Below are 19,459 nucleotides of genomic sequence, written 5' to 3'. Positions count from 1 at the left end.
AATCCACCGCCTCCTGCCTCGAACCACTTCAAACACATACTTATCTGAGCGATGCCCACCAGAGCAATTAAGTCGCCGCTCATTAACTTCACGCGGAGGTTTTCTCACGTTCAGCAGCTGGGACGAGCTCATCAGCTCTCCGTGGCTGTGGTTGCAGTTGGCCTTTTAGGGGGAATTCATGCAGGTCCCCCCCCCCCAGCTGCTGCCCAGCTGCGTGCGGACACTTTTACACGGATTTTGAGGCAGCTGACAGCAGGGGGTATCTCCCAGGGCTGGTGGCTGGTGCCCTCCCTCAGGGCTGCCCACCCGCTGCTGTCGGTGGTCATCGGGGCATCTGCCCCCGACCCATGAGGCTGCTGTGCCCCCCCCCATCACCCACTGGACACGTCTCCCCTCCTTTGCTTCTGGGGCGTTCAGCAGCACCGTGGCACAAGCCCATCCAGCAGAACCAGTGCCCGTGCGCGGGCACGCGTGTGCGGGCATGTGCGCGCCTGAGCGTGTGCCCGCAGGAGGATGCTCGTGTCCGCTTTGCAATACTTCCACCTACAGAACGAAGGGCAGAACGGCAGCAGCAGCCCCGGGAGCCGAGGGGTGCGCAGCATCCCCGGGGTGCCGCTGGGCGCGGGGGCTGCTCTGGGGGCCGGGGTCCCACCTGGAGACCCCTGCAGAGCTGCTCGGGGGCCCCTTGTCCTCTCCAGCAAAACTGCCAACAGGGATTCCATTTCCTGGGACAAAAATGGTAATTTTCGCAATTTTTTTTTTTTCCCTTCCACTGGACTATAAAGACATACTTTTTCAAGCCATCTTTTCTACTTTTAGCTTTTTTTTTTTTTTTTTCCCCAGCACGCTGCACTGTTCTGTGGTCAGGCAGGTGGTGGGAATGGAAAACTGTTTCCTTTACATGAATTTTTTTTCCTAAGCAGGGTGTAATCGCCAGTGCTCCGCCGTGCCAACAGCCGAGCACTGCGCAGGGGGCACAGGGCGGCCACAGCACCTGCAGCTCCAGCCCCAAAGAACTTGGAAGCATAAGCCTGTGCCTTGGAGGGGGGAGAGCAAGAAGGAGCACAGACAGGAGCCACAGATTTGGCAGCTCATGGATGGGGCTGATGTGAAATGATGGATTTCATGAACGTTTCCTGGCAGGAGTCGGGACCGGGGAAGGATTTCCCAGAAAAGGGCCCCTCATTGCTGGCATTGACAGCGGCACACAAGGCACGCTCTGCTGCGCCCGCTCCCACTAACCTGTGGGTTTTGGGGGTGGCTAAAGCCCTGGTGAGTGCTCGTTGGGCCAATTTCCATCAAGAATGTTCTTGGATTGTTCACAATTTTATTTTTTTTTTACCCAAAGCATCCAAAGCTTTCAGGTCACGTACATCCTGCCGACGTCTGTAACAAAGCTGAAAGTGAAGGACAGGCACAATGGTTAAATTTACTCACGTGAAATATTTGCATCACTTTGTTGAAAAATTAAGTCAAAATATTCTGACAAAGTCCTTTTTCTGAGGAGAAGCAATTCCGAGGGTGAGAGCAACCCAGCCAAACCCCCATGCCCAAGGAGAATGGGTCGGCTGGAACATTTCCCACGAGGTCCTGTGGGTCTCTCCAGGGGGTCTCAGGTCTTCACAGTCCAGCAGCATTTCTAATCAGAGCTGCAGCACCAGGCGATGCAGGAACACTCCGTATTCCCCAGGAAACTGCCGTTGCATTCCCACCAGCACATGGGGTTTTGGTTAGAAACAGCCTTGCAGTGGGGCACTGCAGAGTCTGTTCTTACCATAAAAGTGCCTCCACTCTGCACAGTAAACGTTTAAACGTGGTGTCACACACTGCTGTGCAGGATAAAGTCCGTGTAGATTATGATGAGCTCAGTTGGACACGGAGGACCCATGTTGGACATTCACAACCCCGGCTCGTGTCTCAGCTACTTCCATTTGCTATTTCCGCCACCCGGGTCCGTGGCGAGGGCAGAGCCGCGGGCCCTGGGCTGGAGCTGCCGTGCAGCACTGCTGCCTCAGTGTTCCCACGTCCGTGGTGGGTCACCAAAGCCACCACGTCCTTCAGAGGCAAGCTTCAGCTGAGGACGGGTTCCCATTGGCGACTTGAGCACACGGAAGACACTGAAGAATTTAAAAATAACAAGCAGTAAATACTTCTCAGCTGCTGAGGTTTGTCAGTGCATTCTCAAGTGACTCCTGGGGGTTGATACAGACGGTGAAAGGTCAAAGACCATGGTCAAATTATTAATTTTTGTCATTGGAGTTTAATGAACACATAAGGACACTACAAAGTCTTGGGAGAGATGTACGAGATCTAGTTGTAAAAATAAGGCAGCACCTCCCTTAAAACAGGCTTTGGCTGATGCTTCCCGGTACCATCAACGGTCACTGCGCCGGAGCGTGGCCCAGCAGAGCCCGGCCCCAATGCTGGTCTGCTCCCAGCACGTCCCTCAGCTCCTTGGCTGCTCACGTCACCTCCCAGCACGACCCACCCCCTGTCTGTGTGCCCGCTGCCAGCAGGCTGGCATTTGCACTTTGTCACTGCTTCTGTCCCCCCCGCGACCAACGGCACAGTAAGTTTGGGGGAGCAGCTTTCTTCCTGCCAAACCAAGCCACGGAGAGCAAGGAATTCACCACGTGGCTGTGGGATAAGGCAAAGGAGAGACAGCTCTTGCTCAGGGGTGTCCCAGCTGTGCTGGAGACCCTGGGTGCTCCTAGTTGTGCCCAGCTCCTGGGGTGGCTCAGCAGCCCCAGCTGTGCACACAGCTGGCTCCTGGGTACAGCTTGGTCACTGCCTGTGACCACACTGTCATGTGTTGAAGTATTTAACCTGTGGCTTGCCCAGCCCCTTTCTTCTGAAGAAGGCAACAGGACACGAACAGGGTTGTGGCCGCTCAGGACCACTCTGACTGCTCCACCTGCTCGGGAGCAAACACCACCCGAGGGCACGCAGCCGGCAGAACAAACAACTCTCATCCCTCTGACCCCCAGCACATCATCTCTTCTTGACAGCACTGACCCAACACACTCGGGCTCCAAGAAAGTTCTGCTTTCATTTCAGTAGCCAAAACCATTCACTTCGTGGCCTGTCTTTGACAAGACTGTTGCACAGTTGAGGCCACCATCCCCAAAGCTGGCAGAAGGCAGCTTTTTTTTCCACCCACGGAAGAACAACCACTGAACTTCTCACCGTCTGCCTCCAGGCTCAGTGTAAGCACTGGCAGCAGATGGTGCCTCGATGTTCAACATCACCAGATGTTCCAGCTCTCCACAGACATGAACTTCTGCTCTTCAGCTCCAGAGCGAGGGGCACTGGAAGCACAGGAGGGTGATCAGTGCTCACACACAAGCACAACCAGAGGCTCAGCCCTCTTTGTTCCACTCCAATTCACAAATGCTGATGTTCAACAGAGCTTGAGCCAACTGTGCTGCTGCTTCGAAACGGGGGTTTCATACTGCCCTGGATGACCCAAGTACTTGTATCTAGGGAAAAAAGCCACCTTCATTTCCCTAGCAACAAATAATTTTCCAGAAAACAACAAACACATGAAATATAGTTACTGCAGATTTTAAAAAAGCCACAGAGGTAAGGAAGGAACAGAGGAAAACATTTTTTTGAAAAGAGAGAAATGATAAATCTCTTCGGTTTTTGTATTTGTAGAGAAGAGGTGCAGATGGGGCCTGCAGGGTGCCGGGGAGCTGCTTACCAGAATGTACCAATTCCAGTGAAACCTTTGCTCAACCGCAGTGTTTTTTTTTTTTCTTTCCCTTTTGAGTTCTGCAGAAAGAAGCAGAGCCTGGCACTTGCTCCCGCAGCAGCGCAGGATGCCAGAGCCCTCAGCCTGGTACCAGCTGGTCCAGCCTCCAGCTTTGCCCTCCGCTGTGCTGCGGGCGGGCAGACCCGGCCGTGCCACCCCCAGCAGTCACGTTGTGAGCAGCATTCCAAAGGTGTTTTTGTGCTGTTCACCATCCTCATACCCAAAGGGACTCCACACCGAGTACAACCTGAGCAGCGACTGAAAATAAAACCAAATTCCTCCTCACTGTGACTCCATCCAGAGCCGCCCCACAGCAGCTCAGATCCAGGCTGTACAGCAGCTCCAGGTGCTGCTCCAGCAGTGGACACAAAGGAATTGCCCTCAGCACACTGGCAGCTCAAGCAGCAAAGGGATCTGTGCATGGCAGCACACCTGACGTGCTAAAGCCAGGGGAGCTTTCCCAGGCTGCCAGCACGACCCTTCGACCAACAGCAGCAGCATGGCTGGCATGGTGGGGAACACGGGGCAGCCAAGAGCTGTGCAAGTGTTACACTTGCAACAGGATCCTTCCTTGTCCTGCCACCAGAAAGGAAACGAGAAACAAAAATCTCAACCCTTCATCCCTCCAGGCATGTTATTTGTCCCACTTTGTACTTGTGGCACAACCAGGCCAGAGAGCAGCAGGTGACAGCGACTCACTGTCACAGCAGATGGGCAGCAGAGAAGCTCTCACCTCCCCTGGGGCTGGAAAGCCAGGGCTGCAGTAGCCCACTCCTGGGTTGCCAAGCACAGCTCTTTCACAGCCTCCCCCCAGTGAGGTCCCACTGAACCTCACGGACAGGTCCAGGCTCACTCATCCCATGCACTGCAGGTGTGGCAGAAGAGGACCTGGCTTCCCAGCTGCCTCCCCCAGGAAGGGCACCAACTTCTAAGGCCTCCCGAGTCTTTCACTCCTAATGGAAGCACAGCAATATCCCACATTGATCTGCAACGGTCAAAGTGATGGCATTTAAGAAAATTAAGTTCAGTTTCGATATATCTGACATCCAACAGACAGTAAAAAAAAAAAAAAGCTTTATATTTTATTTCTTGTAAAAATCTTTTAACACATGCAGACTAAAACCAGTGTAAGAAAGTATCCACCATCGTTTAAACAAATAACTATACTTAAATATAAGTGTCTGCAATTGACTTGTATAAAAATAAGGTACATTTTGCCTTTTTACAGAAATCCATTCTCCAGTTCTCATAGCGATAAACAATACACAACCCGAATACATACGATTTCACCTGATAGTTGTTTTCCATCCACTTGATACTGCTAAGGTACGATGTGCAAAAAGTTGGTAACAGTTTCTTTCCCAAAAGAAAAACCTCCTACGTGTTTTCGAAAAATTAGATATTGGGTTTAAATTAATCAAATCCTAACCAGTTCCTTTGTTCTCAAATAAAGGGTCCGTTTACTCTATCATACACAGGCTTTACTACAAGCTGGCACGAAGCTCAGCGCCGGTGCCTGCCGTGCCCCGAGCGGCTGCTGCCGTGGTGTTTGCCCTTGTGAGACCTCTCGAAGGAGCGGGATCGCTCCCTCCTGTCCCGGTGGTGCCCCCGCTCGTGCCTGTGCTTCTTGGCAGCATCTGAATGATCCCTGGATTTGCTCTGCGAACGCGAACGGGATTTTTTCCTTTTGTGGCCGTGTCTGTTTGCACTCTTCAGCTCCTCCCTGCTGTGTTTGGGCTTCAGGTGTGGCGAGCTGTGGTTGTGGTGCCGGCGAGGGCTGCCGCTGTGGCTGCGCGACCGGCTTCTCGACCTGGAGCTGTAGGTTCCAGACAGGCTCCGTCTGTTATTGTAGCTTAACAGAAAAGTGTTAAAACATGTCTTACGTGTGGAACGAAATCAAAAAATCAATCCATGCTTAGGAACTCCCGAGTTACTGGAAGAAATCAGGGACTGTTTCTCCCACAGGGCTAACTGATGAATGAACCAGAACACGCCTTTGAGTTAAGCTCCTTTGAAAACAAAGCGCCCAAACCCAGAAGGCAGCGCCTGGCATAGTTGTTCGACCCTGTCAAGAACCTTCCCCTCAATGCCAGACTGGAAACTGGTCGTTGTCTTAGGGGAATGCTTCCTTGAGATCCAAGTTGGCAGTTTCCAACTCGGATGTCAATGTGAAGACTTTTATCCGTCTATAAAAACTGCCAGCAGCTACCACTGCATCACCCTGCACAGCTCCCCCTCTTCCCCAGTCACGGAAGAGAGGCAGACAGTGCATCATGCAGCACTCACAGATGAGATATTCTCCCACATGTTTGGAAGAAAGCTGCAACACACCAAACTGGCCCCCACAGGACTTCTCACTACTCATAAGTGGGCTGAGGCCCAAGAGACTGCTCTCATTTACGATGGATTCCTTGCAAAGACCATCAAACAGGACAAGACCACCCTACGCTCGCTCCATCGCAGACTCATCGTGTACACGTGCAGCCAGGAGACTCTTGAACATCCATTTTACAGCAAAGCTTTTACATCTCGAACCAGTAACGGCAGTTACCAACAGAACTGCTCATGTCAAGAACTGAGAGCCTAAAGCCAGACCCGACTCTCACATTTTTGTTGCCACAAGCTTTGTAGAAGGTCGTGCTAAGCACCTCCAAGCTACTTAGAGTGGCCCCACTTCTAAGAAGTGAAAAGCTCTGCTGAAATACCCCAGAGTGCCAATTATGATGAAAAAGACATCCCCCCCTCCAAAAGCCCTGCCCCCTCCCTGCAACCCCCCACCAAGCAAACAAAAACCCACTACTTACTGCCGCCGCGGAGAGTGAGAGCGAGACCTTGACTTTGTTCTTGACCGAGATCGACTAGCACTCCTGCTGCTCCTACTTCTCTTGCTTTCTTTTCTCATGCTTGAGGGGGAAAAAAAAAAATAGAAAGGAAAAAACCTGTTACATATCTGAGGTACTCGTTACTTCCATGAAGTAGCTCAGGAATAGTTAGTTCACTGTACTTCAGTTGAAGAAACTTTTTACAGAATTATTCTCTTCATCAGGAAGAGATTTCTACCTACCCATTGTAAGGGCTCTTTGCAGCTTGCTGCCTCTCTTCTGGCTCTTTTTTAATGGTTTTGGTATTTAGAGATACTGGAGTCTTCTCCTCAATTTTCACTTCTCTCGGTGAAGCTAAGAATTAAATTCAAACTCAAAGTTAAGCATTTATTCACAGACTTTGTAATAAACACATTGTATTCTTCATACACCTTTAGCAGTATTTGCACAAAATGTTAAGTATGAACTCTACAGCTACTACTCCATTCCATCTGTCCATTTCTAGTATGCTCCTGGAAGGGAACGCTGGAGCGAGATGCCTGCAGGGAGACGCAGAGCAGCCTAAAGCCAACTGCCAGCGGGGAGGCGGAGAGGAGAACGCTGTGACCTTCAAGCCAAGCAGTCAGGCTCAGCTAAGATTTTGTCCACAGGGGCCCAAGTGGCACAAAATAGTATCTGCCCTTACAGCCCACAAATATGTAACTTAAATTGTGACCTTGACAATTTTTGATACTATAGAGAAACTAAGAGTGAACCCACAAAATCACCGACTTTCATAACAACAGAAGGGCTGCTAAGCAAGAAGGATGCATTTGTGTCTGGCCTGCTGACAGCAAGGCAGAGGTGCTGCACTATGACTTAGCACCACAGCTTCCTCACTTACTAGAGATCAGAGCTTTTCTGTAAAAAATACACAACAGCAGAAGCTTTCCCTCAGTTTGTCAGCTAGTAAGAAGTCTTCCAAAACCCCACGAAAGGCCTTGCTTTCACTCGTGCTCTTCTAACCCAGGCTCCCACTTCACAGAAATAAGAAAAAGCTTTCATTGTTCAGTGAGAAGTTTACATGTGCCAGCTCAAAAACCTCTGGAAACTCAGATGTATTGTTCTTCAGGAGAAATAACCGCTACAAATCCTGTTTTCTCAGAATATGGACTGAAATTCCTCAAGAGGCCACGTAACAAACAAGGGCCTGCACCTTCTACTTCACCTACCATCGCTGGACGCATGCTCGTGATAATCCTTTAGATGTGTGGTACTTTACAGATCAATAGCAGCATTAAGAGGTAAAAGCACTAAGACAAAACCGTCTGTTCTTTGTACCACTAGAGTTCAGACAGATTTATTGGCCAGCTCAAGACACCCATTACAAGAATTTGTTCACTTTAATGCCAAGACAGCCCTGTGACCTTCCCTTCTCTATTTCCTGACCACAAGCTGTCTTCCTTCACTGCACTTGAACGCTTGACACGTGCATTATTAAAAGCAGAGAAAGCAATTTTCAGAGACACCTGCTGCAAAAGGAACCACGAAGGCTACTGCAACATCCCAACCAACAGATTAAATCCAGTCTCTCTTCACGATGCAGTAATACACAGACTCCTGGGTCTAGACATTTTTGTAACATAATTATCTTAAGGGTGCTCATTATTAATATATCACTCCCTCATCTGTGGAAGTATGAAGCAAAGCATTCAGCTTCCCTCTCATCTGCTATTTCAAGGTATTGAAACTAGTTTAAAAAAAAAAAAAAAGAATTTGTCTTGCTTCTTAGTTCTGTGAGAAAGCCTAAATTGTCTAACAGCTCAAGAAGCAAACCTACTTTTTATTTTTTTTAAAGCCTTGGGGCACAGATTTAGGAGACTTATTAGTATTATGCAAGTTTCTGTTCAGAAAACAAACTTACATGGTTTTGACGCAGGAGAAAAGCCACCCAGTGTTGAGAGTGCAGGAGTTCCATCTGGATTTAAACCTTTTGCCTTCAGTTTAGCTTCCTGTAGTGCCATTTTCCTCTTTTCCACTTCTTTATCCAGGAATTCATAATTGGGCTGTTAAAGTAACAATATGGTGAGAGGCTGAACTAATGTAATTCTTATTTTCATCTCATTTCTGAAAAGATACTCGATTATCTTTTAATTATCTGTCCAGTAACGTGACAAACTTCCGTAATTTGTTCTCGCACTCCCCTGAGAGGAGCAGCCACGCAGCCGAGCCTTTCCAATGAGCAGACTTGTATGCAGGTGTTCCCAAAAATGCTTAGACAACCACAGGACAGCTCAAGCTACACTGAACGTTGAACAGGAAGAACAAACATCTCGCAGTTACCTTCTTTCTGGTATAGAGCTTAAGAGTCGTTAAGCATATCTCCTGGATCTCCTCTTCCGTAGTGCCAAAGAGCGAGAACCAGTGAGGACGAGTAGGTAGTGGAATCTGAAAACAAAACAATCAAAAGCTTAATGAGAGAGATTACACAGGAATCTGAAAACAAAACAATCAAAAGCTTAATGAGAGAGATTACACACCAGGCTTTTGTTTAAAACATTTCTGTTTGTTTTCTGGAGACCAAATTCCTACAGTAAAAGGCAATGCTAGCTGAAGACAGACACTCACCTGCAGAGCTCTAGCGGCGAGATAAATGCAGGCACACGCTATAGTCTCTGGCTGAAAGCGAACAAACACGTTTGTTCGAAGGCTGTCATTCATGTAATTCCTAAAAAAAAAGAAATACGAAAGGTTGGCTCTCAGGTTTACATCTTTTTACTTAGAGGATAACAATACTGGAGACTCAATTGACTTTATTATTTTTTCTGTTATTAAACACTTTGTTTCTTTGGAATTATTGTATTTGATTGTTATTTTTGTCACTTTGTAACAAAGTTTGCACCATTGCCATGGTTTTGAAACCCCAATGCAAGTAACAGTATGTAACCGCTACTTCCTGGCTGGGTATGTTACATTTTACTGTGAAGTGTCCATTAACAGTCTAACAAGTACTTTTCATCTGTCCAGCTGTTTGCTTTAAGCACCAACGTTCTTGTATTTAAAAACCAATACATTTAAAACTCAAATGCAAGCATGAAAGCACAGTATATTTTTAACCTACCATTTTCCAGAGGCTAGATGCAACCTATAAAGTTCATAAAACATTGCATTTAAATCCTACGTGTGCCTTGAGTCACATTAACTTCATCCAGAGAGAGAAGCATCCAGTTTGCTCACTGAATGTTGGAAAAAGACCTGTGAGTTAGTAACGGGTCTCCCACTTCTCTGAGCTACTGTTCTTCCACCAGGGTGGCACTGCCAAGCAATACATGCCCAGAGATACATTTAAACAGCAGAGGCCTCCATTGATTTCTAAGTTACTGAGCTACAGGAAAGAAACGGAGAGCAGTCAGTAAGTATTGACTCCACAAAAAACCATGCCCAATATGGCTTCTAAGTGAACATGCTGCATGCACTGTCATTTTCTTTTTTTTTTTTTTTCTTAAACTCAAGTTTAGCTGAATGCTAAATCAACTAAATAAATGCTGGCAGAAAGTCGACCCCATGTGTCCTTTAAATACACTACAGTATACAGTAGCTAGGCAACAAATACATTTAGAAACATTTTGAACAGTTACTTCTAAAAACAAATATACAAATCCTTTTGACACCCAGACAGAACTAGAAGATGCTGCCCGATGGATATGGAGCACTTCAGTGAATCTCGGATGAGTTGCACTGGGTTGGCTGGAGAGAAGGGCAGCCAAACAGGCCATCCCCAGGTCATGGGCTGAGGTGCAGAGGGCAGAGCTCTATGACTTACCATCATGGACTACCCTTTAATTAAAGAGTAGAAAAAAGAACAAAGTTAAATTGAGTTCTCCATTACTATACTGGAATCAAGCCATGAAAATAGTAAGCAGAAACAAGCACTAAAATATTTTAGAAGTATGTATTTGTGCAATAACTTACATCTCATTGTTTTGCATATGGATCGTCAGGCTTGTTATTTCTGCTACTATTTTCCTGGCCAGGAAAAGAATGGAAAATAACAACTTACCAGGCTGTCTGTACCAGGGTTTGATTACGTTCACATTCTAAGACTTGTAAATACATAACAATGATCTGAGAAATAAGGGAGGGGAAAAAAAAAAAAGAGACACAGTATTAATATACAAAGCAAGGAAGTAACTACATATAGCCAAACAGTATTCCAACACAGTGGTGGCTCCTCCTTTTCTAAGCATGCACTGTAAGCTCACGTGCCATCGTCACGTTCAGACAATTCTTCATATTACTGCTTTTCTAGCATTTTCAAAACCAGCCACCTTTAGCATTTCCCAAGGAAGCAATTTCTGCCAAAGTCGATTTGCTCAAGCACTCTGGCAAAAGCATTCACGAGAACTACCCAGGAATAAAGAGAAAAACTCATTTTTATGTCATTTTTACACCTGCGTTTCTCGTCCCACAGCTCACAATGATGCCATCGAGGTGGAATAATATTTACCATTATATTATTTTTTGACAACTCACCTTATGCGGATGCTTGACATGAACACAAAATCCCAACTCCTTCAGTACCCTCCTTTCTGCTTTGATTACTTGATTTTTGGTGTTTATGTAGTTCTGATCAAGTATCAGGGGGCTTGGAGTCCTACAGTTTGCAAGAAATAAAATCAAAACTGTTTTGCATATCCAAAAACATCGGCATCTCTGTTTTCCCTTCCAACCAACTAATGGCAACAGAAACCGGTTTTCAACTCCTGCAAGCAAGTTTAAGCATTAATCTTGTGCTGTCCAAGTTTAGATAAACTAGGTTCTGCGTTTCACTAACTACGGATTAGATGGCTGAGATATAAAAAAAAGTAATATTTTGCTACTGTGTATGCAAACTACACTGGTCCAGCTGCTGGAATGAAAGTCAACTTTATGGTGAAGATCTCCAAGCACCTTTACACTTTCTGACAAAGGGGGGAAGCAGTGACGCAGCTACCTTTGCTAGGAAGGATTTCAAAGCAAAAGTAAGCCAGAACGGGTCTTTTTGCTGATATTAAAGCAGCAAGTTTGCGCTTTATAAATTGCAGTTTCCTGTGCACTGGAAGACAAGATTATTCAGATCTTCCGAGAAGGAGATGGCCCCACTACTGCGATGTACAAAACGCCCAGTAAAACACAGAATTTAACCTCTGAGACTGTGACAGACCTGCCTGTGACTCTGAACTCTGCACCCGCTCAGCAGGGGATACCATGTCACTTCTGCTATTTGCACCTGCAAAACAAGAGCTCGTTTTGCCAAGATTCCCAAGTCTAGCACCGTCAAGTCCTAATTCCTTCCAAACCCGACGTCTGAACTCTCCAAATCATTTCTTGTTCTATTTTAACTAAAATAACTTCCTGTATGCTTTACGCACAAGAGCCATACTCCATTTCATATTCTCTTGTCCGTGCTTAGACTTGACCTTTCAACATTATATGTTGTGTATTTTAATACACTTCCTCCTGAAGACAGACCAGCTTTTTTCCTGTTTGCAATATGCCTCCCATATTCCACATGCTTTCCAACACAGAATGTTTTTGCAACTAGATACACTCTAACAAACCACAGTGTGTTTACACCATCAACCTAGTATGCCTCAAACACCAGTGACAAATTTATTTTACATTACCTTCAAAAGAAAAAAGTAATGCAAAAGGGATTCAAAATACATCTTCTGTTTTATCAAATAAAATATTTCACTACTAACTCGTCTTTGTAACCAGCTTCTTGGTGCCAGGAAGGACCTACATTCAAGTGGAAGCCTTACTACTTCTGCCTCCTAAAAAACGCAGTGTTTTCCGTGTTACATAAAGTAACTTCTCCAGTTAAGTGTCACTCTCACTCATCAGGGCAACTTTATGAAGTTTGCGATTTCAGCTACTCTAAATACAGTCAGAATACTTTTTCCTCCCCATAAATTAACTGGAAAAGAAAAACTTTTAAAGCTTAACGTAACTACTTCAAGTAGAGAAGCTGATTTCACCCGAACACTCAAGCACTACAAAGGCTGTCTGAACACAACGCTCTGGAGTAGGAGACTGAAGCTGAAGTTCTTCAAATCAGTGAAAATGATTCTCTTCCCCTCAATTTCAGCTAACTATACTGGGGTTTACAGTAACATTTCTTCCAGTATTGCTTTACACAATTTCATCTATAGAGATCACTGGCATTAACAGGATCTGCAAGGCATCGTTCAGAGCAAGTTTAGGTGACCAGGCTCAGCTTATCTTGTTAGCAGAACACTCCATCAGAGGTGACAAATCTTGGACAAAACAGAGCAGCTATGAATTCCAGTCTAAAAAAAGAAAAGCCAACAGTGGGACAACATGACTGCATGGGATCATCCAACAACCTGCCGTGGGATTACTACCTTCCACGTGTCTTTGCACTCGCTGAGAGCTATGTAAGAAAGTCAGTATCATGAAAACACAGGAAGGTAGCTCGAAGTGCAACAAGGCAGACCGTGAGCCTTACTGCATTTTAAGTTTTCGCTGTCCTTCTACAGGGCCATAGGATCAGCACAAACAGCTCCTACTTTGGTTGTACCTGTTCAACAGCAAAGCAACAGGAAACTTAAAATTAAGACACTCTTAAGTGCGTTTGACTCTGTGGTCCCACGTTACTCTGGTCACGTATGACACGCTAGTTCTAGAGATCTACAGATCTAAGGAAGCCATGAAAAACAGCAGTTCATCCAGGCAGCATTTCCAGAAACAGAAAGACAAATGCAGCCTTTTACTGACTTCTGCAAAAGTAAAAATCTGCAGAAGACTTTACTGCACCTGATTACTGGCAAAAGTCGGGCTCCCCACTGTATTAAGATATACAACTTGGTACTTTAACCATAAACTCTGAAGCGGTGGTATGCATAATTATTTAGACATCAGAAACTTCACAGATTTGGCTTTGGAAAACTTCTTAGCTTTCCTACTGAGAAAAGAAAAAAAGAGGAACTTTGCTACTGCGGTTGCTGCACTTAGTTCTCAGTCCAAGAAGTAATCAGTTTAGGTCCAAGTAACAAAGCAGAGAAAAATAATTTATAAGCTTATATATAAAATATAAGCTTCAAGCCCTACATAGCCCAGTAACATTGCAATTTTTCCCTTTGAATTTGTTCTTACAGATGGGCACTAGAGCTCCAGGCGAGACTTTAGACTTAAGGACAGACAGCACACAGTGCCCACTCTGGTAAATCAATCCAACACTTAGTCACAAAACTTCCTTGGGATTGAGAGACTGCATAACGACCCAAAAGATTAACCACACACTGTAATGTGTTTGGAACAATAAATAAATTACAAATATCCTTTTTAAATCCCTCTAACAAATGACACCTACGTTCTTGACACAGCTGCAGCCTCACTTGATGCAATATTAAAATGTGATGTCTTTGGAACGCCTAACACTTCGGAGGAAAAGTGCCCTGCGTGTAGATTTTGTTCATAATGTCAATACAAGTACTTCTGACAAGTAGAGCATAACATCAGCATCTCATTTCAAAGACCAGATCTCTCTTAGGCCAGTCAATACGAGAGCAAAAAGCGAGTTCTATATTTGTCTCCAACATTGTAAAAAATACAAGCACCACAGATTTAAGAACAGTTCAAAGAGCACTAAGCAGTGTGTATTATTAATACAGGCCACTTCCAACACCACTGCGAGAACCTGTTTGCTGCAAGAGAAGCGAAGATCAGCTGACTGAGCATCTCAAACCAACATTTGTGAGATTACATCATGACAGGAGTCACATTTGGTTCCAGTCTCATAAGGACTTTCTGCAGCTTTCAGGCACATTTAAGAGAAATAAAATCAACTTCAAACTACATGTTAAACAACAGTTGCACTTCGCTCAGGACACAAGTGTTTCAGCACACAATTTTTTTAAAAAGCAGTATTTTCATAATATGAGCTTTTCTCCATGCACACAAACATTTTTACATGCAGTACTACATGACATATGCTTGTGAAAGATCCAGAAGAAAATATGCTTGTCCAAAACACTTTTTCTTACTTCTCAGTTTTAGAAATACCACCTAGCAGTAACTCAGTCAACTACAGGTCTTACAAAAAGACAATTCCAATGCAATTCCCAGTTCTGCAAACAGGTACACATGAGGAACTGCTTACATAACAATTCATATAAATAGCTTTACAAATTCAAGACTTGCGTATCCTTGTGAAGGCATGAATTCAAACTGCAATTATACAGAGCCAGAAAGTGGAACTAAGAACCCAAAACTGTTTTTAGAAAGCAAGCAAGCCTACTCAAACTACTCAAAACTTCATGTGCAGGTTAAGGGCTTCAGTTAACAGAAATACTAGACTAGAGGTGAAAGGAAAGTACAGCAGCCTAACTGCTTGGTTCAGTTCTGGGTTGTGTGTGAGAAACTAACTACAGCCTAAGTGTTAGCTTCAGATAAAAAAAAAAGATTAAGCTAGTATTCTAAAAACCTGGACAGCAAAGAAAAAAGCTTATAACAAGATTCAGGAGTTCTTCCAAATGGTTCACCAGCGGCCAACCTGTTAGTCCCCCGATTCCAGTGACCTATTCTCAGAGCACTGGCTTCTCCTTGGGGATTTTCGACACTTCACTCACTGTTGCCATGACGACAGCTTCATCTTTACGTACCACTCCACATCACCCAGGCTTTGGTAAATGTAGCTGGTCGCTGTATAGTCGGTTGCAAGGGAAAAAAGAGTTGAAGTTAATAACGTGTTGTACAGATTATGTAATTGTAATCTTGTAAAAAGTACAGAAAAACGTTTACATCCTGCTTGTTAAAGAAAAGAAAAAAAAAAGGCAAGCCTGAATGTCAGACTTTAGCATTTTTAAGATTAACTTCATGCAGATTCACTCAGAATCCTAGAGCAACAATACTCATTTCTCCAGAAAATAACGGGTAGAAGAGCACGATCTCCCTCGACATGATGCATTTTAGACACCATGTAGCATGCACAAGTGACATTCTGATTTGGAACAGGCTAGCTGGAAAGACTTAAGTTCACAGGTTAAGTTCAGTTTCTCTGATCCTTCACACAGCACAAAGAAATGGCTAATTTATACCCTCATCACAAAGAAGAGCCTTGCATAGGATTCATTAACCTTCACGGTCTGGATCAAGGCCAAAACGTTAAGAATCACTGAACCAGCTTCAATAATTCCAATAACCAGACTCCCTTATCCTAACTGTGGCAAGAAACCAAATTCACATTCAGAATAACTTCACAAAATTCTCTCAGGGCTATTGGGGATAACGACTTTTTAAAAAAAAAAAAGACACAACAAAGCTAAGTTCCAAGGCGGAACACCGCATCATTCTTCTTTTATCTAAAACTAACTAGGAAAGTATGAGCACAAGGCAGTAAAAGTAAAAAGTTTTAGATGCAACAGAAGCACAGCCGGGATAAACACACCAAGAAACAGCTGCTTTTCCTAAGGGATTTCTACTCTACCTCTCAGAAAAGGTTACACAACACTGAAGTTTAAATTCCTGCTGTAACCTGGCGATACAGAGCAGAGAAATGTGAGTGTGAGTTTAAGAATCTAGCTGAAAACAAAATCCTGTTGTAACTATGGATTACCTTACACTTCAGGCAATCGGCCACTAAAAGTAAAGCTACTTCATCACAGCTGACGTCTCCAGTCTCACAGACTACAATACTGCTGCATGACAGATTTAAAGAAATTTTGCATTTAATAGCAACTTAGAAAACTGCTTCCCTTCAACCATTCCTTGTTCCTTCCAATGCATCAAGTTCATTTGCTTTACACATGAAAACATACATCGCTTTACACACAAAAAAGCAGTATTAGGCACTCACAACTGAGAACAGCTCTACAACTCGAGCAGACAACTACCCAGACCTGCACACAGATCAGGTAAGCTTACACTGCAGCTCCACTGACACAAGCACACGGTACCATGAAAAACACAAGTCTCACTCTTTTAAATTCAAGGTGCCTTCAGCTTCCCAGACTCGATTGCACATTCCTTGCTGAAGTGGTGTCACTAAAGCGGCAAAACCACCGCAGGCCAAACCGTGTCTTTTTTTCGGATACTTTCTAGGATTGCTTTTTCTAAAAGGTAATACTGTCATCACTGGAAAACTTTCAGCTTTCATCTTTGGTGAACTGATACTTCATTGACCCTATAACAACATCTGGACAGCTACATACTAGCAAGAGAAAAGCTTTAAGACTGCTGAACATCGTTAGTCTGGAGAATATACAGCAACCCACTAGTTGGCTACTCATACCTAAGACTACCTCTCCAGAACTACAGTTTTGACATCAAAAAAATCAATTAGCAATGCACCTAAAACTACGACCGTGGACCTAAAACTAGCACCAACACTTGTCGTTTGTAGCTATACAAAAAATGAAAACGGGTCTACCAAGTAAACAAAAGTTACGGCAGAAGAAGTCAGCATAGAACTGTACTGCCTACACAGCGGCCAACGAGCACTCCCTTCTCAATCTTAGGTCGTTGAACTTAGCCTGGAAAAACACTGTGGATTGAAAACTGCAGCGTCCGTTAGTGACAACAGATGCTTATGTTCGTAACGAAGCTAATCTTACCTTTTTGCTCTCAACTGACGCAGATGATGAAACACATTGATCACGTCCCTTATACGACGAGGTGCCTCTTCGATTTTGGACGCGAGATTGATGCAGGCCATGGCAACAATCTGAAAGGAAGCGCCGTTTCCGTAAGAAAACCATTTTTAACCCCAGCACGACTAGAATTACACAACTAAATCCCCCCCCCGCGCTGCTCTAGCGGCTCGAGGAGCCAAACCCACCGGCCACGCCGCCCCTCCGCCCGGCTCCCCGGCCTCCCCACCGCGCTCACCTCGAAGCTGTGCTTGACGAAGGACTTCGAATAGAAGAACCGATGAAACAACACCTGCCCCGTCGCCATCGCCACCTACGAACGCAAAGGGAGGGAAGAGGGAGACGGAGCGGGAGTCAGTTCCCGGCCGCCGCCGCCATTTTGTGTCAGGCACCAGCCGCCGCGCCCCCCCCGCTCCCCGGCGCCACCGCCTCACACGCCCTTCCCGCCGCGCTGCAATGGCGGCGCCCGCCCTCCCCGCTCCCCCCGCGGGGCCCGGGAAGAAGGCTCCGGGGCGCGCCCCCACCTGCGGCAGGCGGAGGAGGATGCCGGCCGCCTGGATGAGCTCGCAGCCCAGGATGCGCAGGTCGGTCTCGCACTGCAGATCCAGGCCGTCCTGCATGGAGGGAGTGGGCGAGAGGCGCTCCTCCGGGATGAGCGAGTGGTCGATGGTGAGCGACACCTCCGAGTACAGCCGGTCGCCGATGAGGATGCCTGGGGCGGCGGGGGCAGGCGGCGGGGCGGCGGCAGTGGTAGTGGCGGCGGTAGTGGCGGCGGGGGCCGGGTGTGCGGCGGAGGAAGCCATGATGGCGGAGGCGTCCGCACCCGGAGCCGGCCGCGCACCGACTAGCGCGGCCCGGCGCTGTGACGCAGCGCACAACGGCGCCTGCGCGCGGCACGCCGGGAAAAAAAAGTCCGCCGGCCACGCCCCGGCGCCAACGGTCGCTCGCCGCTGCCCCGGCGGAGCCCGCCGGGTGGGAAGGGGCGGAAGCGGCTCCGCCGCGGCTGCTCCGCGTCTGGCTGCGCTGTGGAGGGAGGAGAAGGCGCGGCTGACGTTATTCGCTTTTTTTTTTTTTTTTTTTACATCATTTTCCACTGTAAAAGGTTTTAACTGGGCAGCGGCAGGGGAAAAGGAAATGGCGCTGGTTAAACGGCGGGTTAAAGACCATCTGGGTTAACTGGTTCACGCCCCGGAGCTGCGGCGGGGCTTCTGGTGCTCGCCTGTGTCGGTGCCGTGTGTCACACGGGGGAAAAAATCCATAAAATTGAGAAAGAAAATAAACCCGATGGCTGTGGTGCATCACCGCCGGGAAGCGGGCTGTGTATTGCCAGACTGGAAGCCAAAAAGTGACTCTCCACCGAGTGGATTTATGGATGAAGAAAGGTGAAAGCGGCTACTGCTGTCCAAGCCATCGTGCATAAATCCATGTTAAACGCTGGAGACACAGTCCCGCACCGAGCAGCTGCCCGTCACCCTCCCCGGCCATCCGCCATCGCATCGCCCCGCGTCGTGTTGCCCGACAACGTCGGGACCCTCGGCCCTACAGAGCACATCGCCCACGGTCACAGCTTGTGAGCCAATTCCAGAGGCTTTTCCCTCATTTAGGTGCTCAAGGCATAACCAGCCCATGGCAACGCGCAGAGCTTGGGGCTACATGGGCCACCATCTCCGCTATTGTTTTATTTGATAGAAATTCACTATTTTTACAAGCTGCCACTTCTCAGTTACACCACGCGAGGCTGCATGGCAGCTCTGACGACAGGCATGCCACATATGACGTGTTTATTTCCAGTAAGAGAGCGTTGGGAGAGCTGGAACCAGTCCTCTTTGGCAGGCTAGGATGTTGTTACTGTACCAAGTGCTTCCATTGCAACCTTACTGCTTGGAAAAAAAAATACTCTGGCAAAACACGGATCGCTTGGTTCTGATCCTGCAAACCTCACAAACATGGCACTAGGATTTCGTAGTGTGCAGCCCCCCTCCTCACCTCCCGATACCTTATCTGGAAGAACAGCTACGAGCGTGTTGTTCTCGACTGCCCTCCCTCTGCGCACTGGCTGTCCCCGCTCCGGAGGGAGCGACTGGAAACCGTCCCTCTGCGGGCCGGGACACTCGGGATCCCGAGGCAGCACGAGGGAGGCCCTGACAGCCCCGCGCTGAGAAGGGCGAGGCGGCCGCCGCGTTCGCTAAAGGCGGGGCCGACCCCGCGACGGCCGTTCACCCTCCGGCCCGCGGGGCGGCCGCCATCACCTC

At 46.8% G+C, this 19,459-nt stretch overlaps 1 protein-coding gene across 3 annotated transcripts; it reads right to left on the bottom strand.

Annotated features, from left to right (window-relative positions):
• Positions 1–1,363: 1,363 nt before the first annotated feature.
• On the bottom strand, positions 1,364–18,010 carry CCNL1 (cyclin L1). Of its 3 annotated transcripts, XM_086618705.1 has the most exons (12): positions 17,732–18,010; positions 17,446–17,520; positions 17,172–17,281; positions 11,089–11,209; positions 10,616–10,680; positions 9,184–9,283; positions 8,899–9,003; positions 8,480–8,621; positions 6,819–6,930; positions 6,559–6,657; positions 5,240–5,606; positions 4,513–4,739 (listed from the first exon to the last, which is right to left on the bottom strand). In XM_086618705.1, the coding sequence occupies exons 1-11, from the start codon at positions 18,008–18,010 to the stop codon at positions 5,258–5,260; spliced, it is 1,557 nt and encodes a 518-aa protein (XP_086474831.1). In that variant the 3' UTR covers positions 4,513–4,739; positions 5,240–5,257. The 3 variants fall into 3 exon arrangements, with proteins under 3 accessions (XP_086474832.1, XP_086474831.1, XP_086474830.1); XM_086618706.1 differs by lacking the exons at positions 4,513–4,739; positions 5,240–5,606 and adding an exon at positions 1,364–2,117; XM_086618704.1 differs by lacking the exon at positions 4,513–4,739 and having other exon boundaries at positions 4,816–5,606.
• Between the last annotated feature and the right edge of the window lie 1,449 nt (positions 18,011–19,459).

This window comes from Tauraco erythrolophus, chromosome 11 (genome assembly GCF_009769465.1).
Source record: "Tauraco erythrolophus isolate bTauEry1 chromosome 11, bTauEry1.pri, whole genome shotgun sequence".
NCBI lineage: Eukaryota > Metazoa > Chordata > Aves > Musophagiformes > Musophagidae > Tauraco > Tauraco erythrolophus.
This window is presented reverse-complemented; position numbering and strand designations above follow the sequence as displayed.

Coding starts and splice junctions, on each gene's coding strand:
- CCNL1 (XM_086618705.1), bottom strand. CDS start 18,010: ATGGCTTCCTCCGCCGCACACCCGGCCCCCGCCGCCACTACCGCCGCC. Junction 9,004..9,183: donor TCGCCGCTAGAGCTCTGCAG/GTGAGTGTCTGT, acceptor TTTTGTTTTCAG/ATTCCACTACCTACTCGTCC. Junction 6,658..6,818: donor GCAAAGAGCCCTTACAATGG/GTAGGTAGAAAT, acceptor TTCCCCCTCAAG/CATGAGAAAAGAAAGCAAGA.